This window comes from Chanodichthys erythropterus, chromosome 12 (genome assembly GCF_024489055.1).
Source record: "Chanodichthys erythropterus isolate Z2021 chromosome 12, ASM2448905v1, whole genome shotgun sequence".
NCBI classification, from domain to species: domain Eukaryota; kingdom Metazoa; phylum Chordata; class Actinopteri; order Cypriniformes; family Xenocyprididae; genus Chanodichthys; species Chanodichthys erythropterus.
In genome coordinates this window covers 31,965,735-31,993,543 of record NC_090232.1, presented here as the reverse complement: position 1 = coordinate 31,993,543, position 27,809 = coordinate 31,965,735, and the positions used below count along the sequence as shown (strand labels likewise).

Sequence of the window (27,809 nt, the reverse complement as noted above, 5' to 3'; positions counted from 1 at the left end):
AATTCAGAATTATCTGTTGGTATTTTAGTTCAAAACAGTTAACATGAGAAAATACTTGATAAAACCTTTTGTTTTATTTTGTTTCTTTTGTCATGATGATGATGATTAGGAACCCTTGTCTGGGAGAAATGTGTTTTTTTTTTTCTTTGAAAATAAAAGTAATCTGCTGGAAAACTGTGCCATACAAATGATCAAAGCATATCTAGTCTCACACATTCCTAAAAGTAAATAGAGCAGTGATATGTTTTGAACACCATCTGACATCAGCATTAAATGGCACACACATTCATCATGAAATAGATAAAGGAAGTTATTTACAGTATAATGCAAGAGATGTTGTAATTTATTTTGTACAAATTAATGTATTAAATGTTATGCATGAACTCAAGTCTGTTGTACTGCATTTTTTAAATGTGAATCTGACCTGTCAGTCAAATTGTTCTCGCTGCTATCAAAAGAGAGTTGGTTACAGGTGAGATGCCCATGTTCTTCCGTGTACATCTATAAATATGGTCACACTTTAATTTACAGTGTCCGTGTTATAGACATTACATATAAATATAGCTATAAGTTAACAGTTATAAAGCTAATAAAAAATGCCGCACAAAACAGTTTTAACACTGTAATGTAAAGTGTAAAGTTCTTTTTTAGGTTTACTGAAGCGCCCTCTGAGAATGACTGAAAAATAAAGATGTTTGTAAAAGCATCCTTTGTCTATTGTTCATTTAAGTGCGTTCATTTTCTCACTGTACGTGTGTGTACTTGTACTGTATTCGACTGCTGCCGAGGGCTTTAAAGGACTAACTCACTAAATTGTTAGTAATCATCTTTTGGGTGTAAATGATAGTTTGTAAAACGACACCTGGCCGTCTGTGTTTACTGTAGTAGTACTCATCAACACGCCCCCTTCTGACTGTACGCCTACATAAAGCAGTGCGCGGTGCGCCCGGCGGTGAGCAGCATGAGTCTCCACGGGAAAGTGGCTCTGGTCACCGGCGGCGCGCAAGGCATCGGAAGAGCCGTGGTGGAAGATCTCCTGGGGAATGGGGCGAAGGTTTCGCTTTGTCAAATTTCTTACTTTTTAAAATGGACGATTTTAAAGCGGATTTAGCCAATGAACTGTTGGGAAAACTTGTGCAAAACTCTTTTAGTTGTCTGTTTTTGTGGCGATTTTTTCCCCATTTCATCATATAGGCTACATCATTTTGTGGCTTTAATTATTTTACTTGTTTTGGCGTTACGTTAATAATGTACTTACTTTTTGACAATTCAGGTTGCACTGGTAGACCTGAACCAGTCTGTGGGAGAGGAATGTAAAAGTGATCTAGATGGTCAGTTTGGAGAGGATAACTGTGTTTTTATCCAGTGTGACGTAACGGACGGAGGGAAACTTAAAGGTAAAATCGTACTTTTTACTTATGCTTTTACATAAAGGGCATTTATCATCTTCTCTGCGGTTGAAGTTGTTTTCTTAAACGAAACAATTATCCACTTCTCATTTGCGCACCTGTATGTGCAGCGCATCTTATTCCTGAACAGAGTCTCATTGTTTGGGAAGTTAATTAGGTCATACTAGACATACAGAGTGCCTAAAGGCTTCACTGAGGAATGTTATAGGTTTTTTTTGAAGTTTTAACACAATCAAATGTTTTGACTTTTGCTATTATTTCTCCAAGGGTTTATGGGTAGGTGGTGAGGAGATTGTTCATTCCTGTTAGACTTGTTTCTAACAACACAATTACTATAGAGTTTAATTAAGTGTTTCTTTGTGGAATGCTGCAGCTGCAAGTCAGGTGAGGGCACATGCTGGCTGTATTTTAAAACCTAGTGAGCTGCCTTGGACATGCTCATTTGGCTTTGATAGACACTTTTGTACTGTACTGTATGATATTGATTTTTTTTATGAAGTTGTAAAAACACTGCTGTGTTTTCTTGCTTCAGATGCCTTTCAAAACACAGTAGAGAGGTTTGGACGGCTGGATATTGTCATCAATAATGCTGGAATCAACAATGAGAAGAACTGGGAAAAGACCATTGAAGTAAATTTGGTGAGTTAAAAATCATTCTTAAAATCCAACAACAACAACAAAATTGCATTTCCTCTCAACCTCATTTAATTGAACACATCTCATGATTTACACAGATACGTGTGGATCATGTTTTGTGCCTTAGGGCACAACATTCAACCACACTTCAGGAAAGGAGTTGCAAATTCACTAAAAATACTCCACCCCCTGTTTCTAGTCCAGAAAGATTTCACAATAGTAGCCCACGTGAAGTGAAATAATCTACAGATCTTTAAAATTATTCATGCTCATGCTCTGATTTGATTTCATAATGGATATGAAGCAGTAATATAATGTGTAATTATTAGTTCATAATAGCAGGGCAATTTCAACAATCTCACTCTCCTAAAAAAAACATCTGTTCACTATGTGCTAGTCAGTGTTGGAAAGGTTACTTTAGAAATGTAATAGGTTACAGATTACAAGTTACCCAATTTAAAACATAATAAGTAGTGTATCTTTATTAAGGGGAGACACTACAGGCAAAAACACTGTTTTTTAAATTTTACTGTAAACTGTAAATTTTGAAATTTTTCAAAAAGTGTTTTTTTTTTTTTTTTTTAAACTGATGGAAAGAAAACATCCAAAATACACTTTTAAGTGTATGTTTTATAGCACTTTATCTATTTGCGTCTATATATTCAATTACAGTAAATATCTTTAAATGCCGTTTTCTCAAAATGAGTTTTTTCTACTGCTCTGAGTCAGAAATCTACACTTCAGCAGAACTTATTTACACCAAAATTTACAGTTTTATTCCTATCTATATGCTGAAGGTTTTTACAGAGGGATTTGTTGATATATAATTTGCTGTATTTTAAACAACATTTTATTCCTAAAAAATTGGTGAAATATTTTTTTTTTTTTTTTTTCTGGCTGCTGATAGTATTTTCTGATTTATGGAGTGATAAAAGGAGATATCCAAAATTCCCTCTGTAAAAACCTTTTAATTTAATATGTCCAAAAAATTAAATGAGAATTTTGAACCTGATATCATCCAATATTCAGATTTGTGTTCTAGAAATGTATGTGAATTAGCGCATATTTAAGTAGATAATGCCTAATTTGCATATTTAAACATAACATTTTAGAAAACTTGTAATACAAAAAATGTTTGCAATTTTGGTGTATGGTGTATGGAAGTATGGTGATATCTATTAGTTATTTTTTTACCCTATTCTCCTGGGGTGTCTCTAGCAATGTAACTGGTTACATTTGATTACTTATTAATTACTTTTTTAATTACAACTGTGAATCATTTTCAAACATTTAAACCAAGCAGGGTTAACTAGTAGTACACAACACGGATTACTGTCGGACTTTCAAACTTCTTACTTGAATTAAGATTATAATAATTTAATTTTAAAGCACAGCCACCACGAAATCAGACTTTAGCAAGGCAAGGCTAGACAGCTATTTATATAGCACATTACATACACAATGCTAATTCAAAGTGCTTTACGTAAAAAGGAAACAAATACATAAAAATGGAATGCATAAGAAATTTTAAAAAATAAATAAATAACAATAAAAGCAGAGAATACCCCTCTCTGAGTCAGGGACTTTCAGTCAGAATATTTGTCAGGCAGACAAAATTTGCAGACAAATCTTCCTGGAACCTCCAGGATTAACTCAACTTTGTTTTCCATCAGAGCAGATCTAAACGGCTCTTCTTGAAACCAACCCAAACAAACACACCCTTCTCTTCATTGCTCTGCCTCCAAAACGCACCCTTCAATCCTAACCACCCTGCTCCGAGTCGGTCTCGAAGCCCGATCGCTGCAGGCGAGGCAAGTGCATTAACAATGACAGATATCTAGTGATTGTCAGTGTGTAGTGTTTTACCTGCACAACTCTGACTAGCTGGCCTGTTTATCACGGATGATGCGCAGCAAAATAATACTTCACGATAAATAAAGCGCAGATGATGAACAAATGACAAGGAAGCACAAAAAAAAAAAAACTGAACATACAGTACACAAGAATAAATACAAACAAGAGTTTGTTGTTTGTCACCAACAGCACAGCAGCTCTAAATGACACTCAAACCCAGAGTTACTCACATGTGAAGCGGAATCAAAGCAGCCTCCACGTCTGTTTTCAGGCCTTCCCGCTTAGCTCTCTCTCCAGCGCTGGAAATCTTTTCTAATATTATTGCGGGTCCTAAAGAGCTTGCCCAGTCATAAACCTTCATTCCAGTGATATTCTTTTAATGTATTGTGTCTCATCTCTCATTCTGTAGTCTTTCTTCAAATCTCCCTCTTGCTCGTTCTGCCTCCTCGACTGCCATGCTGATTGGCTACAAGTTTTTTGTGGTGTCGGTCCGACTAACTTCCAAACAGTGTTTTTGAAATATGGCTTACCCTACCTTCAATGATAGACATCATATTTTATTAAGTTTATTAGGCTTCTGTCCCCAGTTACATTTATTTTGTAATTAAATCACGTAACGCCATAACATGTAGTTACTCCCCAACACTGGTGCTACTGGTTTTATAAAACTGTTTTCTCCCTCAGACATCCGTCATAAAGGGGACATATTTAGCACTGGAACACATGAGTAAAGAGTACGGAAAGGAAGGAGGGGTTATCATCAACGTCTCATCTATGGCAGGTAAGCTACTGATAACTTTATCATGTGTCTTATATATGTGCTCGTTTTGAAAAAGTCAGCTTAAAAGTTCAGAATAGTCTGCACAGAGTGTTGTGCATAAAAAGGTTACATAACAGTGATTTTATGGTCATTAGCAAACTATAGAATGAGTCAAATGTGTGCTCACAGTGTTGTGGTTTTTAACCAGTTCTTCATTGTCATCTGTTGTCGTAATACTGCTGTGAAATCATACTTGTGTGCATGCCAATCTGGTTTACCGTATTCTGTGCTGCTGAAGGTTCAGTGAGTAAAGTAGCGTTCTGGCAAATCGCTGTTTGTGTGTCTTCTCCTGAGCGTAACACACAGTAAAGCAGATATTTGTTTTGTCCTGTCTACTTGCAAAGGCTTTGTACCTACTTTTGAAAAAAAGAAATACACAAGCGCAATTACACCTAAATAATAAATTACATAATAGATATTGTGCATTTACTGATGATTACAGATAAATGATTTGTTTGATGATTAAGATGCAAACGAGCCAGAACCTTTAGCATAACAGGTAATTCGGGCACACCTTTTTTCCAAGAATGTAGTTTTACATGAAAACACTTAATATGAACAAAACAACATGAAAGCATTAAAGCAAAAAACAATAGCAGTTTGCCGCAATGTAGACACTTTAACCTACAACAGTACCTGTCTTTAAAGTTTTGCACAAAATTAAATTCATATCGCTTTAGAAAAATGTGATTGAAATGATATAGGCCTACACTCACATGAAATGAAAAAGCAGTTTTATTCTAAATGAAGCAGGTCACCTTGCTGACTACACAAATGAAACGCAGCCAGCCACATAACAGCACAAACCATAACAATGCATGGAAGTTTGTTGAGATTGAACACAAGAATCATCTTTTTGTTGATATACAGTTTGAAAATAAAATAAAATAACAAAGGACAAAAAAAAGTTTTCGTGTGATGCGGCAGAATTTGATAAACATATACATCTACCCCAGGTGTCAGCATTAAAGTGCCCCATTATGCTTTTTCGTATATTACCTTTAACATAGTTTGTTATATACTGTAGCTGTTTATGAATGTAAAAACGTGCAAAGTTTCAGACAACAAATGCACGATAAATGGAGTTATTGTCTCCCAAAAGAAAGAACCAGTTCCTATCTGCCTGAAGCAAGTTATCAGTAAATCCAGTCTTATTTCCTGCACAAACCTATGTTGTTTTTTTTACAAATTTGTATAATTCTAGCCTATGCTTTTCATTGGCTTCCCACGAACAATGTCTACTTTAAATCGTCCTTAAACACTGCAATTAGTTGAGGCCTGGAAGAGTTTGGTTCATGTTGTCGAATCATGTTCATGACTTGAGCTTGAACTACCTTTGTGTATACAAGTGCTGAGGAAGCCTTCATACAACTGAGGAGCTGTAATTCAGATATGGTCATGGGCATTTCATTATTGAAAAGTGTTGTAAGAGGTAGACAAATCACAACAGACTGGGCCATCTGACCAATCACAGCAGGAGGTTTTTAAAGAGACCAAATCTTTTATTGAACCATTTCAGACACTGTGAGAAAAAAAATGTGATGCAGCAATGTATATTATGAACAAATTAAAGTGTTTTGTTTTTTTGTTTTTTTGTTTTTTTGCATGTGAACCTATTGTAGGAGACCCCAAAACAAAATGTAAAATCACATGATTGGGCTATTCTAAGTCCAGGACCACTACATCAACAAAGGGCCTGTGTAAAATATACAAAAACTTTTTTTGGGAACAGCCATTTCAACAGTCTCTGAGAAATTGCAAAGTGTGAGACATCTGTCTTGCACTAATCATTTACATTAAATTACTGGGACACTCCTTGCTTTAATATTGTATAACCCTGTGCTCTATCTCTGACTATTCACACAAGCAAATCCAAGTTCTCACTAAAAAATATCACCAGCTTTTTGGCAAAAAAAAAAAAAAAAAAGAATCATAAATCAACAGCATAACTATTATGACAACAAAGGGAAGGCTATTCATCTGTCATCAGATACCTGTATTGTGGTGCCATTGAGTTGTTTGGACATAGATAAACTGATTCTGGGCAATGTTTTGAAGATATGAATATGATTTTGTATATGTGTGTCCGCATGGTGGATGATGAATGCTGCATGGCTGACTGTGAACTTGTTATAACCCCCAACATGCTCCAGACACGTTTTTAGACCTTGGATTTGAAACAGCCTTTTCATTTCACTGAGAGATGAAATAAAGGATGGTTTATTTCCCTCAGTGCTCAGGTTTCTTTTTTTTTTTTTTTGTGAGTGGAACAATAGTCACTTTGTGACTATGTTAATAGAATTTATTTTCTCGTAACTGGAGATTTATATTGTTATGGATTTTGTTGAGGCAACTCATTTTCAATTGCTGTTTAACCACACATCAAATTGCATTATTTTTTATCAGAAAGTAATGTTAAAGGGTTAGTTCACCCAAGAATGGAAATTCTGTCATTTATTACTCACCCTTTCCACACGTTCCACACCCGTAAGACCTTCCTTCATCTTCGGAACACAAATTAAGATCTTTTTGATGAAGTCTGAGAGCTCTCTGTCCATCCATAGAGATCCAATGCAACTATGCAATGCAACTACTTGACATCCTTAAGGCCGGAACACACCAAGCCGACGGCGACGAACTAGTGGCGACGAAAGCAGACTGCGGGGTCGGCTGGCGTCGGCTGGCGTCGGCAGCGTCTGGGTCCAAAGTTGCCCTGACACACCAAGCCGACGTTCGACAGCCGACGGCCAAATAGCACGTCCGTTCTGCGCCTGCGTGAGATGAAATGCCTTTCCATGCCAGCAGGTGGCAGTAGTTTGTGTTCGTTGCTATGGTTCGTTGCTAGGGAGACCGGAAGAGCTACAGGGATACAAAACATAAACAAAGGTGCATGAAAAACCAGTTCTCGCTCATCACATACGGATTCGTGTTATTTCAAAAATGTCCGACACGTTGCAAATGGCACTGGCTTTGTCAGCCCTTGGTCTTTTGCTTGTGGAAGAGGAAAAGAAGAAGCGGATGAGAAAAATACGGAGAAAGCGCACTAAATGGGTGAAACCATGGATACTCCAGAGACAGGCCCAAGGTGCTTTCCCGAACCTGTGTCGAGAGCTCGAGTTACAGGAAACTTGTGGTTTTAAAAATTTCGCTCGGCTTTTTCCCACTCAATTTCACATGTTAAAAGAACTTATTAGTCCAATCATACAGAGAACAAACACGAACTACCGGGATTGTATCTCCGTGGGGGAACGTCTGATGATTACACTACGGTTCTTGGCAACAGGTAAGGTTATTCGTTGTTTGAACATTTCATTAAAACACCTTTTCAGTTGTGTTTATTTTGGTGTATTATGAAGCATTATAAAAGTGAAAAGAATTTTATTATTTTGTATCCAGTTGTAGCCTACTTTAAAAGACACAATGTATAAAACATTATTATGGTTGTTTGTAGCACAATGTCTTTAATAACTGATAAAAAAAATATTTGCTTTAATGTAGTGTAGTACAAATGCATTAAAAGTGTTAGATTTGACTCTGTAAAAGGTGTGGAAAATTAATAGTGGAGTTATGTGTTTGTAATCTTTGCAGGAGAAAGCTTCAAGAGCCTTTCTTACCAATTCCGGGTGGGAATGTCCACAATTCAGCAATTTGTTCCTGAAACCTGTGCAGCAATCTACCAAGTCTTAAAAGAGAAATACCTAAAGGTATACATGTATCTGTTTAATGTTTTTTGTTTTAGCCCAAAAATGAGCAATTTTTTTGATCTCTCAGATATTGTTTTAGGAGGCCTCTGATGTAGAAATTAAAGATTTTTCAGTTTTTTTACATTTTAATAAGGGTAATTTTAGGGTCTTATATTGTAGTAGATAAACTGAAAGAATAGACAGGATGGTAGACCATGTGTCGAGGGCAGAGATCTAAGTATTATCCATCAAATTATAATTTCAATGCAAATAAAATTCCACTACTACATTCAAACAATACAGTCTGGCTGGCCTATTATGCTCTCTACTTATCATACTAAAAGAACACATTCATCCCCCCAGAGCACTTACAGGTTCATATTCAAGACCATTCATACCTGTCCCTGAACAATGCAACAGGCATCTCCCCCCAAAATCCAAAACATAAAGAGCCTAATGCTGACCTATAAACACTTCTTCAACCCAATAGCATTGTGAGGACGAACAATAGAACCCATTAACTATGTAAATGTGATCTTGAGAGAAAAAAACATTTGCAGGCATTTTTTTTTAAATTTTTGAAAGTGATGTTGTAATTCTGCAGAAGTGGGCTTTGCAGGGTTAATTCAAGAATGTCAAAATCACTGAGTTATTAATGGTCTGACGAGTTAAACTAATTTCTTTTAATTATATTGTTTTTTAGTGCCCAGACACAGTGGAAGAGTGGCAGCAAGTAGCCGTTGGATTCCAGAATCAGTGGCATTTCCCAAATTGCCTGGGTGCTCTGGATGGAAAGCACATTAACATTCGTCCCCCTCCAGGATCTGGATCTAAATTCTTCAACTACAAGCATACATTCTCAATAGTGCTTATGGCACTGGTAGACAGCAACTACAGATTTCTGTATGTTGATGTGGGCTGCAACGGGCGCATTTCAGATGGTGGAGTGTTTGGGGGATGCTCATTGCAGGATGCCTTGGAGAAAAGAACATCCAACATTCCTGCACCTGCACCACTTCCTGAATCAGACCAGCTGGCCCCTTACTGCATTGTGGCTGATGAGGCATTCCCCTTAAAGGAATACCTCATGAAGCCATACCCGAACCGCAAGCTGTCTGTAGAGCAACGCATATTCAATTACAGACTTTCGCGAGCTCGAAGGGTGGTTGAAAATGCATTTGGCATCCTGGCAAATCGTTTTCGCGTCCTACTAACCACCATTAATATTCAAAGCACTGCCAAAGTGGAGGACATTGTTTTGTCTTGCTGTGCTCTGCACAACTTTCTGCGCAAAGAGTGCTGTGAAGTGTACATGGCAGGAATCGACCAGGAAGAACAAGATCATGACACTGTCCCTGGAAGATGGAGAGAAGACCCTGGCCTACAGCAGGCCTCTCTGCCACGCACAACCAACAGTACAACACACGCCAAACAGCTCAGGGATAAACTGTGCCAGTACTTTAATTCGGACACCGGTGCAGTGCCCTTTCAGTGGGGCAAAATATAAGCATGTAGCAAACTTGTTTCTTTCCCCCTTGACCTTGGTTTATGTTTTATAACAATGGTGTGAATTTGCAAAATAAAGTTTATATTTTTACATCATTGTGTTTTGTGATTTTTTTTTTACATAAAGAACAGTGAAGTACCTTTTACACAAAGTCAGTGTTTTATTTTCAAATGTGCAAAAATAGCATTAAGGTAATTTACAGAAAAATATCAACAGTTGGTATTTAAAATAAATAAAATGTACAGAAATATAAACTTTGCATAAGTACTCTAATATAACGTACAACTAAGCGTGACATATTTACTAAATGCTACAATATCTGTTTACAATTTTGCTACATAAAAAATTACAAGTGTGTATACTGATTGGAAGATGCATCCAGTGCATGGTTGTGGCCCACTGAATATTTGAAAATGCAATTATCAACCTCATGCTGGAAATGTGGCAGTAGATGTGGTGGCAAATTCCGCATTCTGTGTTCAAGATTTTTGCAGTAAGCTGAGATGGCATCATTGGTGTTTTCCTGTGATGCCAACTTTTCCAGAGTTTTGCCGATGGTGCGCATCAAGTTTGTGGATTCCTCGCTGGAGGATTCGTCTTGCATCTTCCTGCGCTTCCCTGGAGGCTTTGGTTTTATGTTGGAGCTTTGCAAATGGTCCTTTCTCATGGCTGTGGACTCAGTTCCACAGATGGTGGATTCAGCCAAGGGTGTACTTGACCGTAGGTCAGCATCACTGAAGCTGGGGTCTTCATGGGTGCCAGTCCAGGTGTCACTGTTGGTACCATCTGAGGGTGAACAGGAATCACTATCAGCCGCAGGTTCCTTAAAAAACATAAGATACAAATGTGACAAGTTAATGTAATGGCTTGACTTAATATGCGGAGTTACTTGTGAATAGACTCTTTTAAAGAAGCACTTGCCATCTTACAAAAAGCAAAATGTTTATTTTATTCTGCAATTAAACAATAAATAAATAAATAAATATAAATATATTTGTTTATTTACCATGATCATTAGATTTGAAGTGCTCTCCTTCCTTTTTGTGTGAGGCTCTAGAAACTGCAGGCGGTTCAGGATCCATTGCTGCCTGCCAGTCTTCTGAGCTCCAGAACTTCCTGAGGGTCCTTGTTTCTTATAACGCATGTATTGGGTTCGCAATGAATCCCACCGCTTCTTGAGCTCTTTTTCTGAGGGACAAAGTAAAATTTTGTAAGCATTAAGTGTTATGGCTGCTTATTTTGTCACTTTAATGAGTATTTGTTATGCCAACAAATGTTACTTTTTGCTGTATTGTTAATTATATTATTAACAATTTGATTAACTTTAATATTATTATGAAATATGAGATGCTAGCACAGCACATATTAATTACTGTCTGTTTCCATAAACAAACTTAGTTTGGTACACACAAAACACTAAAATGGTTATATTAGTTTTACTATGGACTATTGAACAATTACAAACAAGCTTTCTCAATTGCCAAAAAGGAAATCTTACCTGATATGACGAGTTTATTTTCGATCTCACGCCACAGTTCAGCTTTCAGCACACGGTTGACATAACATTTTTCCGTAATGTCATACAAACCCGGCCTTTCCTGGATCATGTTGATCAATTCGTCTTCACTTGCCTCGTTCCAGATAGCCATGTCTTTCACGTACCTAAGGTAAACAATGTGTGTTCCCTCTTGACTTCGTCGTTTACTTGCTTCGTCACTTCCGTTTTTCTTTTCTCATGCACTGGTTCGCTAGCTGAACAGCCAATCAGAATGATCATATGGCCCGACGGCCCGACGAGGTCCAACGCCGATTCAACATTTCGAATCGGCCGAAACAAAGCCGACGAGGACCAACTTCAGCCGACGGTGCAGAACACACCGAGGAAACTTAGTCGGCCGACGAAGAAAAACTGCCCGACGGCCGACCGTCGGCTTGGTGTGTTCCGGCCTTTAAAGTAATCCATGTGATTCCAATGGTTTAACCGCAACACGTGAAATGACACAAGGGTGAGTAATAAATGACAGAATGTTCATTTTTGGGTGAACTAACCCTTTAAGACTAAGTTAAAATATAGGCCTGCTTCATCATGACACCATTGAATCAGTATTAATGTTGAAAGTATATCAAATAATTATTAACCAGAAACTTAGAAATGTGTTCTCATTATTGATGTGAGAACTGAAAAGAACTAGGTTGCCCTGGGTTGTGTCAGATCCAGTTTCACATCCACAAGTAGCAAATGCAATAAATTAAACAGACCTGATATAGCTAAAAATAGAACATTATAAATATAATATGAATTATGTAATTATGTTTTGTCCTCAAACCATCCCACACAACAGACACATGAGCGGTCTACAAAAATAATTTTAGTATTTTATATTACAGCTAAGCTGTGTGAGTGGTGAATTGCCATACTATGTTGTCAGTGTTTGAAGAGATCTCTATAATTCAAACCACATTACTCTTGCTGGGGAATATATAGTAATCATATAAAGCATGTATCTGGTTTTAGAGCATAAAGTGCGAGAGCTGAAATAAGTAACTTAACCTTGCTGAATGGAAACATGTCTTTGTAGAATGACTTCATTGTTTGATTTACTTGATCTTACCCCTTAATTAACATGTTTACAGACAAGAAATCTTGAGGACTGTCTCAGATGTCAATAAAGCCAGAATGGGAAACAGAGCCTTGTTTTGTGCAAAACAGGTTATTCTCTGGATGTGCATTAATGCTGTGTTTAGATTTGTTCATCCAGAACACACAAGAATTGTTTAATTGTATGTACTGTCTCAGCTATTTGCCCCTGGTGTCCTTGGCTGCTTTGGTTTGATGTGGCTTGTAAATGTTGTTTATTATAACAGAGCCTCAGCAGGAAACATTGTTCCATTTGACTTCTCCATTAACTTTCCACATGAAATAAAGTATGCTTATTGTTATATGTAGTTATTAATACTCATATAATAATATTCATCGTAAAGGGGAAAATGCAGGTGACTTTTCCACATAAAGTTGTATTTTTATGTTGGTCCATAAATACAGTTTAAAGCATTAGTTTAGGAAATGTCCCCAGCTCTTTATGTTTCCAAAGAGCTGCTTTAGTTTACACAGACTCAACAGCCATTAGGATTTACATGCTTGAATTAAAGGCGAAATCCTCAGCCTTGGAAGATCCAAACATTTTCCATGACGAAGGTCTTGGAAATCATTCACAGGCTTCCTTTTACTACAGCCTCAATAAGATGAAAACCTTTGCTTTCAAATAACAGACTGTAGTATCGCAGCTCTGGTTACAAAACCTTTCATTCAGTCACCTGGAATGATAATGTTGTCAAACAGCACTTTTGAATATAATGACAGTTCATAGTGTCCGTCTGTTCCAAATATGTCGAAAATAAACCACCATGAAAATAGTTCATGATTTTGTGCTGCTTTCCAAATCTCCTGAACATGTATGAGGAACATACTGAAATTTTAGTCGTTATTCCATGACCTTCTCCCCCTCCAATGAGCTTTAACTTGAGAGCTATTGAGTCAATTAGTTGACTCAAACTCAAAATTTTGGGCCGAAAAGAACCAATCCAGTGAAATAATTAATTCACTGATCTGGTTCTCAAGTTCAGTTCACTGACTTAAAGGGTAAGTTCACCCAAAAATGAAAATTCTGTCATTTATTACTTACCCTCATGCCGTTCCACAACCGTAAGACCTTCGTTATTCTTTGGAACACAAATTAAGATATTTTAGCTGAAATCTGATGGCTGCCTGCATAGGGAGCAATGACACTTCCTCTCTCAATATCCATAAAGGTACTAAAAACATATTTAAATCACTTCATGTGAGTACAGTGGTTCATTATAAAGCGACAAGAATATTTTTGGAGCGCTAAAAAAAACAGATTTTAAAACACTGCATCAGGAAGCATCGGGGCACAAATGAATCAGTATATTGAATCTGCTGTTCAGAATGCAAAAGTCACATGATTTCAGCCGTTGCCAGTTTGACACGCGATCTGAATCATGATTCGATACACTGATTCATTTGTGCTCCGATGCTTCCTGAAGCAGTGTTTTGAAATCGGCCATCACATTATTTAGTTTTTTTTGGCGCTCCAAAAATATTCTCGTCGCTTGACAGAATTTTCATTTTTGGGTTAACTAACCCTTTAATGATTTGGTCAAAGTTAACTGTTCACTGGATGGAAAGATTTCTTCTGGAGTGACTTAAATTTTGGCCTGTTTCTCACACATATCTACCATATGGGTGCAGAAGACTTGCAGTATAATGCTCAAGTCATATAGGCTACTTTTATGGTCCATTTTTGGAGCTTAAGGCCCCGTTTACACTAGTGCATTTTCATTTTTAAAGGCATAACGTTTGCTACAGTTACGCCTGTCGATTACACTACTTTCGACCCTCGAAAACAGAGACTTTCGAAAATGCTGCAAAGCCCATTTTAGTTTGAAAATGCTTGGGTTGCATTTCAGTGTAAATAGACAAAAACAGAGACTTTTGAAAACGATGGTGTGGCTGGCCATGTTCGCTCTGCATATCCTTCATGACCATGTAAACTAGGGCTGGGTAAAAAAAAAAATGATTTCTTGATTTTAATCAATTCTAATTTTTACGAATCGATATTGATTCTTAAATCCCAAGAATCGATTAGTCTAGTCTGTTTGATGAATGAACAGAACATGTAGCATACCTCCCATCCAATAAATCGCAACAATCTTTATGCTTTGTTACTTTTGATATGAAGCAAAGTCTTCAGATTTTAAATGACGTCCATCTTATTATGAGATTCAAAAAATAAATACCATTTTGGTGCTGTTTAATGTGGCGTAACAGATCACGGCTTTAATACAGCGTGAAATAAACATGAATAAACATCTGAAGGTATGTTAAAAGATACAGTACAACTTACAGAAATCCATATCGTGTCTCGTTTAATAGCTCAATCAGTGTTTCAACTCCGGAAAGACGTCAATAAAACAGCTTGTAAACAATGTAATGTCACATTTACCTCAGAAAAAAAACATATTCAGTGACCATAAACTCATTAGTCAGCTAGAAAAATTAACTCTAGAGAACAGTATTCTGATAAATATATGCACCATTACATATTCATTATAATTTTCAATGTTCTTCAATATTTAATGTATGTTTGAATAAATCCATTATGACAGCCACAATTTAAAGGTGCCCTACTGTAAATTCAAAAATTGAATTTACCTTGGCATAGTTAAAGAACAAGAGTTCAGTACATGGAAATGACATACAGTGAGTCTCAAACTCCATTGTTTCCTCCTTCTTATATAAATCTCATTTGTTTAAACGACCTCCGAAGAACAGGCGAATCTCAACATAACACCGACTGTTACGTAACAGTTGGGGTGTACGCCCCAAATATTTGCATAATGCCAGCCCATTCAACGCATTAGACAATGGCAGTGTCTGAATCTGTGCACAGATGATAAATCAAACTAGGTAAGCAAGCAAGAACAATAGCGAAAAATGGCAGATGGAGCAATAATAACTGACATGATCCATGATATCATAATATTTAGTGAGATTTGTAAATTGTCTTTCTAAATGTTTCGTTAGCATGTTGCTAATGTCCTGTTAAATGTGGTTAAAGTTACCATTGTTTATTACTGTATTCACGGAGACAAGAGCCGTCGCTATTTTCATTTTTAAACACTCGCAGTCTGTATAATTCATAATCACTACTTCATTCTTTATAAATCTCTCCAACAGTGTAGCATTAGCCGTTAGCCACGGAGCACAGCCTCAGATTCACTCAGAATAAAACTAACATCCAATTAAATACTTTACTCACATAATTCGACACATGCATGCCGCATGCATGAACATGAACATCTTGTAAAGATCCATTTGAGGGTTATATTAGCTGTGTGAACTTTTTTTAGGCACTGTTCAAGGCAAGCGTGATCTCCGTGGGCGTCAAGCAGGAGAATTAAAGGGCCAGTAGCACTGAATCGGTGCATAGTTAATGATGCCCCAAAATAGGCAGTTAAAAAAATGAATTAAAAAAATCTATGGGGTATTTTGAGCTGAAACTTCACAGACACATTCAGGGGACACCATACACTTATATTACATCTTTTTTTTTAAAGTTCTAGGGCACCTTAAAAAAAAAAAAAAAAAAAAAAAAAAAAAAAAAAAGGAAATGGAGTAAAAATATGATTATGTAATTCTAAACTTTATTTATTATTAAAAAAAAAAATCATTGAGTGTAATTTAAGTGTTTGCATATAAAAAAGTAATTTTAACCTTCAATATTATAGTAATGTAGTAACTGACTCCCATGTAGTTTACAGCATTAGTTGAGTTTTTTTTTAAATTTGCAATACTGTATCTGATAAACTACATCCAAAATAATCAATATTGAATCGAAATCAAATCAAATCACAAGCAAGTGAATATTAATTGAATCGAATTGTGAAAATTGTGTCAATACCCAGCCCCAATGTAAACATCTAACATGGAGACTGAACTACAATCTTTGCTGTCTTTGTTGCCATTTTTAGCAGCCATTGTGCAGTTAAACTCAGCATTTTTTAATACTCCAGCTGCCTGGAGACATGTGCAAGAGGCAACTGTTTACACTTGTACGTGCGTACCCAGTGTGCATGAACGGTCATGTGACGTGCGTTTTTGGTCATATAGTGTAGACAGCAATTGTTTCTGAAATGCTTTGGAAATGCCAGTATAGATAAGGATTGTATTCATTTTAAAACACGTTTTAAATTACCATGGTATTTGAGTATACAGGGTCTGGAACAATATTATGTGAATAAATAATGACAAAATGTTTTTTTTGGAATTAATGTTGGTTTTGTTTCTTCCCAGCATTTCTCCATTCTCCTTACCAGCCAGTGTACACAGCAACAAAGCATGGGGTGATTGGATTTTCCCGAGCTATAGCAGTGAGTACATCAATCCTATATCACCAGTTTACCCTAAGTAAAGTTTACTGTAGCGGTATGTTAATTCCAACACCTGACAATCAAACCGGCTGACCCAGCTGGGTTTTAAAAGCCCAGCTTTTCCCCCAAGAGGGAGTAGTTGTGTTTGCTCACAGATAGGATCTCTTCCTCATGTGTGACGACACATTCTTTGCGCTGTGTGTGTAATTTAGGCTGACCGTGTTTGGACACGTTTTGTTGTCGGCAGGACGCATCAGAACAGGGCAATTACGGAGTGAGGATCAACACACTATGCCCGGCCTTCGTGGACACCCAACTACTTCAGAGTGTGGAGCATGAGGAAACAATGGGCAAGTTTGTCAAGTACAAAGATGAATTCAAGCAAAGGATCGACAAGTATGGTGTTCTTAAGTAAGCCAAGTTCAGTTGACCAACCTGTTTCTGCTGTATGGCGTTGTTTTAGTAGTTTTGCTTTGTTTGTTGTATCCGGTCTCTTTGAATAAACGGTTTGCTTGGGCAGACAGCAACTGTGTTCTAATGGCACAAATCTGTTTCCTCTACAGACCTTTAAAGCTCCAAGTAAATAAATAGCGGGTCAAATGCTTTTAAATCTTTGAACCTGCCTTTACTGGAAAATCTAGACATTCCATTTTGCACCACCCATTGATTAAATCTGGATTAGACCGCATGTTGTGCTTGCAGGATTTTTGAAATATAAATTTTAACCAAAACAAACTCCTCCACACCAACTAATCGCTTACAGTATTACATAACTGATACTTTTTTCATGCCTCTGCAATTTGCCTCGTTTGCACTATTCTTGGTGTTGGTGGTGTATCTGAGGATGTTTTATCACCCCCCCCCCAAAAAAAAAAGTCTGAGGCCAATGGACTGACTTTACAATGCGATAAAATTAATCACTTTGTTAAATCAGTGTTTGTATGATAAAATTCCACTTTGTTGATTTTTTTTTTTTTTCACTTAATCCTACAAGACAAAATAATAAAATGATGTTGTCTGTGTATATCTACAGACCATCTCTGATTGCAGAAGGAATGCTGCGAATCATAACAGATGAAAGCCTAAACGGAGCCGTGATGAAGATCACCTGTTCTAAAGGCATTCACTTCCACACCTATGAGCCTCTTTCAGCTTGAGAGTGATGAACATCAAGCCAGTTCTGTTTGTCCTTTTTAGTCTCCTCTCCATTCTTCACCAGAACATTTATTTTATTGAAGTCCAGTGCAGACGTGGTTGAATGTCACACACCTTGCGGTATAGTCCAGTTAAGAAATAAATAAGAAAGGGATAGCACTTTAGTATAGGGAACACATATAAACTATTAACTATGACTTTTCCCTCAATAAACTCCTAATCTACTGCTTATTAATAGTTAGTAAGTTAGTTGTTAAATTCAGGTATTGGGTAGGATTAAGAATGTACACAGAATAAGGTCATGCAGAATAAGACATTAATATATGCTTAAAAAGTACTAATAAACAGCCAATATTCTAGTAATATGCATTCTAATAAGCAACTAGTTAAAAGACCCTAAAATAAAGTGTTACCAAGAACGGTATAGATTTTGTTTCCTGTTTATCATTTATCAGTTTTGTAAAGGATTGCATACTGGTGTGCAGGCCTCTTTCTGATCCCGTTTCCTTTTTTGTAATGCCCTTGAACATTAAGTTGTACATAACTGCTTTAACTGTGAGTAATTGCTTTTGAGAAAAAAGGGGAAAAAAATATTTATTAATAATACAGTTACTGTTTTTGTGGCTATCATACCTCAATCATGCTCAACCAACCAACCAACATAATTATTATTATTATTATTATTTTTTTTTTTGTATATTGTTTTAGTGTGACAAAGAAAATATCCAAGGCTTAATGTATAAATCAAACAATAAACTTCTGAATATATAAAAGGAAATAATTTCTATATACTTTCCCCCCCTTTATTTGTTTCTTGCAGCTACTTGCAGATTTTGGGACTAGCTCCTGTATACAATGTTCTTCTTATTATTTTTTTTAATTATTATATTATTTATTTATTTTTATTTTTTTCCTGCCTACACTCTAAAAAATGCTGGGTTAAAAACAACCCAAGTTGGGTTGAAAATGGACAAACCCAGCAGTTGGGTTAAATGTTTGCCCAACCTGCTGGGTAGTTTTACTTAACTCAACTATTGTTTAAAAATTACAGTATTGCTTACTTAAAATGAACCCAAAATATCTTGAAAATTAACATTTATTAATATGTTTAATAAATGAACATTTTAATTTAATTTTAGATTCATTTTAAGTCAGCCATATAGTCATTTTCAAACAATAGTTGGGTTAAATAAAACTACCCAGCAGATTGGGCAAACATTTAACCCAACTGCTGGGTTAAAACAACCCAATCGCTGGGTTTTTCCATTTTCAACCCAACTTGGGTTGTTTTTAACCCAGCATTTTTTAGAGTGTATATATAAGATGCACTTTTCTGGAATGCAAATCCAGAAACAAGTGTCACCTGGCAGCTGTGTTTACATCCATGAAGTCGTTATGTCCAGGAATCTGCACATTTGCCTGTGCTACTGCATTACCAGAAATAAATCAGCCCTCCACTTTTAAATTTGGTAACAATTTATTTCAATGATCCACTTTAGACATTAACTATAAGTAGTTTTGCAAATACATGTCAACTACAGCTATTAAAGTACTGGTAGACTCTAGTTAGACTAAACTAGACTAATCTAGTTAAAGGGTTAGATCATCCAAAAATGAAAATTACCGTTTACTCATCCTCAAGCCATCATAGGTATATATGACTTTCTTCTTTCAGACAAATACAATCTGAGTTATATGAAATAATTTCCTGGCCCCTCCAAGCTTTATAATGGCAGATCACATGGCTTCCATGGGGTTAATAAAGGCCTTCTGAAGCAATGTGATGCAACTGTGTAAGAAAACTATCCATAGCTCAGACATTAATTATTTTAGTTTTTAAAGTTTTAAATATGGATATTTTTCTTACACAAACACATTGCTTCACTACAGAAGGCATTTATAAAACCCACTGAGCCATGTGGATCTTTTATGATGAATAGCTGCACTTTTTTGGGCTTCAAAATCTCATCCTTCACTGCCATTATAAAGTTTAGAGGAGCCAGGACATTATTTAATATTGCTCTGATTGTATTCTTCTTAAAGAAGAAAGTCATATACACGATGGCTTGAGGGTGAGTAAATCTTCGCATAATTGCAGCCAAATCAGAAACATATCAATTCAAATGGTGCAGTAACGGTACATATTGCGACATGGAATGCATCACATTATCTTGATCAATCAAAACATGACTCTGTTTTAAATACTTTACATGTGTTTAGCTGTATCAGGCCATCAGTACAGTCACCAAGTCTACAATAAAGTCTAGTTCTATAAATAATGCAATGTCCTAGTTGGGTTAAATTTGACAATAACAGTTCTCAGTGTCCAACTATGTCACAGATGAAGAGAAACTTTTTGCATATCACAGTAACTTGACAAATTTCCTTTGATAAAACATCACAGTGATTCCCAAGAATGTGACTCTGCTTTGATATGACAGCAGATCAAGATGTGAAAGTCTATGAGGGCTGGGAGGGAGATGTTTGAATGATGACTATTTGATAATAGTCAAGAATCTCAGGAATTCTTGAAGGAAGTGTATGTTTTCTATATTCTGCAAACAGTTCCTCATTCAATTTTTGTAATAACCACAGCTGAAACACAACTGTGTTGCAATAGTTTTGGTAATGCAATACATGGACAAACAATGCACAACACTTATGTATACCTCTTCTTAATCCTTTGGTTAATGTTTATTCCAACATTAAAACATTAATATTTGTATGTGTTTAGGTTGTTCATAATACCTAATGCAGTAACTAAGGTTAACGTACAGAAACTTTTTGTATAGCTTACTTATATTATACACATAGGCAGTTTTCCATTAGGTCTTCACACCAAGGCAAACAATCAGAACAAACACTCTGACGCACGTTTATTAGTAATTTGAGTGAGAGGAGACCAGATGAGCCAGGCCACGGAGATTGCAGATCGGCCCTGAGGAGGCTTGGGTGGGGTTGTATACAGGTTAAACAGAGTAGAAAGCTTAATTACTACTAGTAGCACCTCAGCTGAAAGATATGCAGCTTGGTTAGCTCAATGTAGGCAGGAAGTTGTGACATGAGATGAACAGTGTGTTGAATGACGTGCCTCACTGTGTGTCACAAATTCTTTCATGAAGGGGAAATATATATGATACTTGAAATTGATTTTGTATTTATGATTTTTGTTTTCTAAACATAAAAACATAATGTGTACTTAAACTATAAATTAAGTTCTGGGCACTTAGGGCTGTTAATTTTATTTTTTTATTTATTTGTTTGTTTTAATGCTCTGCTTGAATACATTTTAAAGGGATAGTTCATTCAAAAATGAAAATTATCCCATGATTTACTCACCCTCAATCCATCAGGTGTATATGACTATCTTCTTTCAGACGAACACAATCAGATATTTTTAAAAATATCCTTAATGGCTGGTCAAATTTTAAAGACAAAAAAAATAATGCATCCATCCATAAAAAAAAAAAAAAACGGATGACCGAACACATACTGCACACGTCGATTTGGGGCGGAAGAGCAACCTCTGCAGCCACGCAATGACCAACGTGGAGGAGCAGAGGAGAGAGCAAAACAAAACACCGGTCACGAATTAGAAGTCTAAAACTAGAAATTTTAAAGAGAAATGTCAGAGGATATACTGTTTTTTTTATATAAGAGAAGAGGAGCTTCGGTTTGTTGTACAGAAGTATTTGTTTGAACCACGAGAAGCGTCTAAGCTTACAATACTCCTACATCCTGCGTCGTACATCGCGTCAGGTCCTTTGGCGCAAGTTGACTTGCACATTCTGCGCACGGTCATCTGTCATAAGCTTGTTGTTTTACTTTATAAAATTTTAAATAAGGATATTTGTTTTACACAAACACACTGCTTCACTTCAGAAGGTTTCATTAACACCCTGGAGACATATGGATTCTTTTTTTTTTATTTTATTTTTTTTATGGATGAATGGATTTTTTTCTTTAAAATTTGAACAGCCATTCACAACCATTATAAACATTGGAGGACAAAGGATATTTTTAAATATATCTCCGATTGTGTTTGTCTGAAAGAAGTAAAATCTCAAAGTAAAATATTGATTTAACTGATACTTAATTGCATACTTTCAGATACGTAATTTGAAGAAAAATACGCCTCCCCCACCCCCAATGAAATACCACTTTATATTAGCATGCACAGACAGTGAATACAGATATTTGACAGTGCTAGATCACTACAGTGTCTGCAGAGGTAACTACTAAACTTCCAGGGACTAAACTTCAAGTGGCCTTGGTCATTTCCTGACCCTGATGCATGTAACTCATGTTCACTTTGTGCAAACAGATTCATTACATAGCAGCAGAAATGTTTCACTTGAGTGTTTTGGAACATGAGTAATAGTTCTGAGAAAGGGGAGAGTGCTTTCTTGTGTCTCCAACATTTTGTGTAATCAGGCTTAGCTTTAGGTCCCCAAAGCAACACTAAGAAGAAGACCAGGAATTTTATGCATTTAGTCAAATCTTACTTGTCTTGGACAGGGGGAAAAAAATGTATGAACATAAACAGTGATAATTCGTGCAACCTTCGAGTTGCTAAAAGTTATAAATTTTCTGCTCATAGTGTCTGCTGCTCTGAATTTGTATTTAGGAGAGAGTAATAATGAGAATAATAATGTTTTTGCTAATATATATTGTTATAAACAATTATGAGTAGTTTGGTCATTTATTTTATAAAGTTTATTGATTTTACACATTATTATATTATAACATGTTTAAGATACAGTGTTATTTTTATTGTATATTATATATTGTAATTAAACAACGATTGAGAGAAAGATTTTGTGGCTCAGTCTGTTAGTTTGGTTAACAGGTGGAATCACTGACACAACTCCTGTAATCCAGGATTATGCAGGTCATTTTACACATTCTTTATCTCTGACAGCGTGTTGATAGTTTATTGGCGCCCCCCTCAGGACAAATTAGATGACTGTTAGGCCAAAAACCAAAACAGTGCCCTTTAGTCTGTAAGTTACTTTCTCTCTTTCTCTCTCAATATTTTATATATATATATATATATATATATATATATATATATATATATATATATATATATATATATATATATATATATATATATATATATATATATATATATATATATGCCATTTACATTTCCCTGTATATTCTTAGTAGATGCATTAAGGTGTCTAACAAAGTTCAAAAGATGAAGAACCATTAAATTATTTTCCAAAAAATTCTCTAAGATACTTTAGTTCATGCATTTCCCTACCAAGACAAGCAAAAGAAATAGCATGTCAAGTCAAAAACAAATGTTCTGTGGAAAAATAAAACAGTTTAAATCAAATCTTGTCAAAACTGTGTCTAATTCAAATACTCTGTGCGGCCGCCGTTGTCATACTGAGTCCCACAGACTGTGGACATCTGGACAGTACCGCATTCTAAGAACATCTGTGAGCGTTTGTTTACATTAGCACTTCAGATCCAACTAAGGATTCAAACTCCAGTGTTTTTATACAATATCATTAAATTACATAATAATAATTCACTCCTGCTTATACTGTTTGTGCCATTATAGTGTTTGTTATACTGCCAATATACTGTCCGTGCCATTAAAGAAAAAAAAAAAAAGAAGAAGAAGCTAAAACTGAAGCTTACACGTTATTGTGGAAGTTGCAAATTGTACTGTGGATTATCATCTTGTTAGAGATTACTGTACATGCATCTCTTTCGGGAGTTTCATATTGTGCAGATGTCTAGACCCACTATTTCACTGTTTTTGTCCTAGATGCTTTGTGTGTAATTCATCGGCAGTCCTGGAGGGGTTAAGTGTTTACAACTACAAGCAACGGTCACCCTGGACAGATCACAGAATGGGCCAAGTGGGCTATAGTATACGCCGGGCTAAGGGGCCCGAATGTGCCAGTTAAAAAGTCAAATTAAAACAGACCAATGAACAGCACTTAAATGTGTGCCAGCACTAAAAGTGCCTTCTGAACATTTTATTGCAGCAAGTAGTTCTCATAGCTATTTCTCATATATGCAATGTTATTTCCTATCATTTAGAGTAAATCTTGAAATTGTAGTTATCTCCAGCCTCTCACTGATACAGTAGACATATGAGCTGCTCACAGATTTTCTTCGAATTCACAGATTAAAATTATTTAATCACTAAACTCCACCTCTTTTATTATTATTATTATTTTTAAATAATTTCTTTTGGGTCATGTTGACCTTGGTCTGAGGTAAAACATAAATAGAATGGAGTATTTGAAACAAAGCAAGGCTAAAAGCTGTGTCCAGTCCTTATCAAAGTATTGCAACTTCAAATCTCTTCCTGGGAAAATGTTTGACCTCACAGATTTGCTCGATGAAGTATTGCATTTTAATTTCAAGAAAAAAAAAAAAAAAAAAACATTTAAAAACTTGGTAACACTTTAAAATAAGGTTAATTTGTTAACATTAATGTATATTAACTAACATAAACTAACCATGAGCAATACATATTAACTAATGTTAACAAATACAACTCATTATTTTAATAATGTATTAGTAAATGTTGAAATTAACATTAACAAAGATTAATAAATGCTGTAGAAGTGCATGTTAACAAATGTAGTTAACTAATGTTAACTAATGAACCTTACTGTAAAGTGTTACCAATATTATATTATATACTTCAGCATCATTTAGCTGTATTTAGCTAGATTTTTTTCCAGATTTGTATTTCAATGTATGCATATGATTACATTTTATTTACTTTTACTTTCTTCAGAGAGAGAAAAAAAAAGAAAAAAAAATCACTCTGAACTTGAATCACTTTCTAGTAGATTAATTAAATGAATACTGACTATTAAATCAGAATTATTATTCATACTTAATTATCTAAAAAAAAAAAAAGTAAATACACCATCTTTAACATAAAATAAAAATGATTATAAGCCATTGTAATTCCTTTTTCACTTTAATTAAATACAATAAAAACACAAAAAAGTCACAAAGTAGCTGAACAAACAAATTATTTCTGAGAAGCAAAAATCTAGATGACCCGAAAGTGTCCTCTCTTGTCAGAGGGAAGAGGAAATGTGCAAATATGCCATTATTGTTGGCAGAGAGGCAGACAAATCTAAGATAAGCAAGTGGTGTTTAGTTCATATATTCTTTACAGACTATGGTGGGAAAATCAAACACAATATTCTATTTTCTGCCAGTTCCAGTAGTGCATACAGGAGATATCTTCAATGTAAACACAGTAGGGACAGTCTCTTGGGATTGTGTCTAGGCATTGTAAACTCTGCTGCTTTTGCACACGTTGCCAAATACTGCATGAGCAGCCTGACATTTGAACAGAGATTATGAGATCTTTATTGATGAAGAACTTTACACAGATAGTGATGAAGTCAAAAACTTCTAAATCTAAAACTTTTAAAAGATGTTTTGCACAGACACAGAATAATATATATACAGCATGGAGAGAGACTTGTGGACAGTATCACTGTGTACATTCCCAATGGTGTTGCTAAAGACTCAATCAGCTTGCAGGTTTACTGAGCGCCCTTATGTTTATTTTACATCAGGAGAGCCAAGTGGCCCAAATACTTGCCTATGTGCTCGTTTCTAATGATAAGATGTTATTGTAAGGCTTCCCATGAGCATGTGAAAACTGTTTTGACTGGCAGGCAATGAGGTCTTGGCGGCTGGCCAAGGATAATAACTCGGCTCCTATTGGCAAAGAAAATAAGCATTGAGAGTGGTGTAAATTTGTAATCAAGGGACTTGGAGGAAATTCTTTTCGGAACAAAACAATGAAATAAAATGAACGCTAATTTAAGAGGTTAGCAAACGAGACACCCAGAGAACAAATATTTAGCCCATGAGGCAACATAAACATGTAATGCACTTAGCTTTATTATTATTATTTTTTTGTGTTATTCATTGCATATCTGTGAATATTGTACTTTACAATCCCACTATACCCAGCTAACAAAATATGTTTTAAGAATGTTTTGCTAATGTTCCCATTAAGTTTTGCCCTCTTAACATTCAAAACATCCATGTTTTAAAATGTTTTTTCTTGAATGTTATAGAAAATATTAAGCGAATGTTCCATTTCATATTTTTGCAAACAATATGGGGACTATTATTTTACAATATTATTTTTGAATGTTCTCTAAACATTCTGAAATGAGTAATATATATATATATATATATACAGTACAGTCCAAAAGTTTGGAACCACTAAGATTTTTAATGTTTTTAAAAGAAGTTTCGTCTGCTCACCAAGGCTACATTTATTTAATTAAAAATACAGTAAAAAACAGTAATATTGTGAAATATTATTACAATTTACAATAACTGCGTACTATTTAAATATATTTGACAAAGTAATTTATTCCTGATGCAAAGCTGAATTTTCAGCATCGTTACTCCAGTCTTCAGTGTCACATGATCCTTCAGAAATCATTCTAATATGCTGATCTGCTGCTCAATAAACATTTATGATTATTTACAATGTTGAAAACAGTTGTGTACTTTTTTTTTTTTTCAGGATTCCTTGATGAATAGAAAGTTCAAAAGAGCAGCATTTATCTGAAATACAAAGCTTCTGTAGCATTATACACTACCGCTCAAAAGTTTGAGGTCAGTAAGAATTTTTATTTTTATTTTTTTGAAAAGAAATTAAAGAAATGAATACTTTTATTCAGCAAGGATGCATTAAATCAATCAAAAGTGGCAGTAAAGACATTTATAATGTTACAAAAGATTAGATTTCAGATAAACACTGTTCTTTTGAACTTTCTATTCATCAAATAATCCTGAAAAAATATATTGCACACAAATATTTTGTACATTTGTACACATTAAATATTTCTTGAGCAGCAGATCAGCATATTAGAATGATTTCTGAAGGATCATGTGACACTGAAGACTGGAGTAACAATGCTGAAAATTCAGCTTTGCATCACAGGAATAAATTAATTTGTCAAATATATTTAAATAGTACACAGTTATTTTAATTGTAATAATATTTCACAATATTACAGTTTTTTAATGTATTTTTAATTAAATTAAATTTTAAATAATTAATTAATTAAAATAAATAATTAAATTTTAATTAAATGTAGTCTTGGTGTGCAGACGAAACTTGTTTTAAAAACATAAAAAATCTTAGTGGTTCCAAACTTTTGGACAGGACTGGACTGTACTGATATATATATATATATATAAACTTGATGAATGTCCAACTAAAACATTTCAGAAAAATCTTCCATGAATAATGTCTAAATAACATTTTTATTTTATTTTATTTTTTTAATGCTTTGCGAATGTTATTAAAACCTAAATAACTGAACAAATGTTGAATTAACGTTACTGGAAGAAGGTTTTGTTCACAACTTTGAGAAAACACCATCAGAAACTAACATTCTGAGAAAATTTTCTGTTAGCTGGGTAGCTTTTTAACTTATTAAAAACTCATTTCAGCTTCATATGGCTGAAAGTCAAGTAAACTCATCTGTGATTCTAATTATATCTCTTTCTCATTTCACTTTCTTCATCTCATTTACTTATGCCCTCCAACCTTTAAAAATGCTCTCATTAACTTGAGTGATTAGCTCAATTAGCCTCGTGCTGCTCAAGAGGTGCAGATGCCGGCATGTCCGCGACAAACCAATCAGGAAGGTAAAGAGTTCATAGACATGCATGAGGTCCTGCTAATTAGGAGTGAAAATGAACTGAATGTGGAGGGATATGAAATGGCGAGGCTGGTGGAATGGAATAAGAGGAGCTTGCATAAA

The 27,809-nt window shown here is 35.3% G+C and overlaps 3 protein-coding genes across 6 annotated transcripts; 2 read left to right on the top strand and 1 right to left on the bottom strand.

The window, feature by feature from the left end:
* Positions 1–961: 961 nt before the first annotated feature.
* Positions 962–26,795, top strand: hpgd (15-hydroxyprostaglandin dehydrogenase). Of its 4 annotated transcripts, none has more exons than XM_067403397.1 (7): positions 962–1,054; positions 1,274–1,397; positions 1,942–2,039; positions 4,584–4,680; positions 16,784–16,860; positions 17,108–17,271; positions 17,894–18,924. In XM_067403397.1, the coding sequence occupies exons 1-7, from the start codon at positions 962–964 to the stop codon at positions 18,015–18,017; spliced, it is 777 nt and encodes a 258-aa protein (XP_067259498.1). In that variant the 3' UTR covers positions 18,018–18,924. The 4 variants fall into 4 exon arrangements, with proteins under 4 accessions (XP_067259498.1, XP_067259497.1, XP_067259499.1 ...); XM_067403396.1 differs by having other exon boundaries at positions 1,942–2,048; XM_067403398.1 differs by lacking the exon at positions 17,894–18,924 and having other exon boundaries at positions 1,942–2,048; positions 17,073–17,265.
* LOC137031517 (uncharacterized) lies at positions 8,305–9,909 on the top strand. The gene is made up of 2 exons (XM_067402525.1): positions 8,305–8,423; positions 9,106–9,909. Exons 1-2 carry the CDS (start codon positions 8,349–8,351, stop codon positions 9,907–9,909), a joined length of 879 nt encoding a protein of 292 aa, XP_067258626.1. The 5' UTR covers positions 8,305–8,348.
* On the bottom strand, positions 9,953–11,909 carry LOC137031978 (transcription factor Adf-1-like). The gene is made up of 3 exons (XM_067403395.1): positions 11,408–11,909; positions 10,916–11,097; positions 9,953–10,732 (listed from the first exon to the last, which is right to left on the bottom strand). Exons 1-3 carry the CDS (start codon positions 11,556–11,558, stop codon positions 10,256–10,258), a joined length of 810 nt encoding a protein of 269 aa, XP_067259496.1. The 5' UTR covers positions 11,559–11,909; the 3' UTR covers positions 9,953–10,255.
* Positions 26,796–27,809: the final 1,014 nt, after the last annotated feature.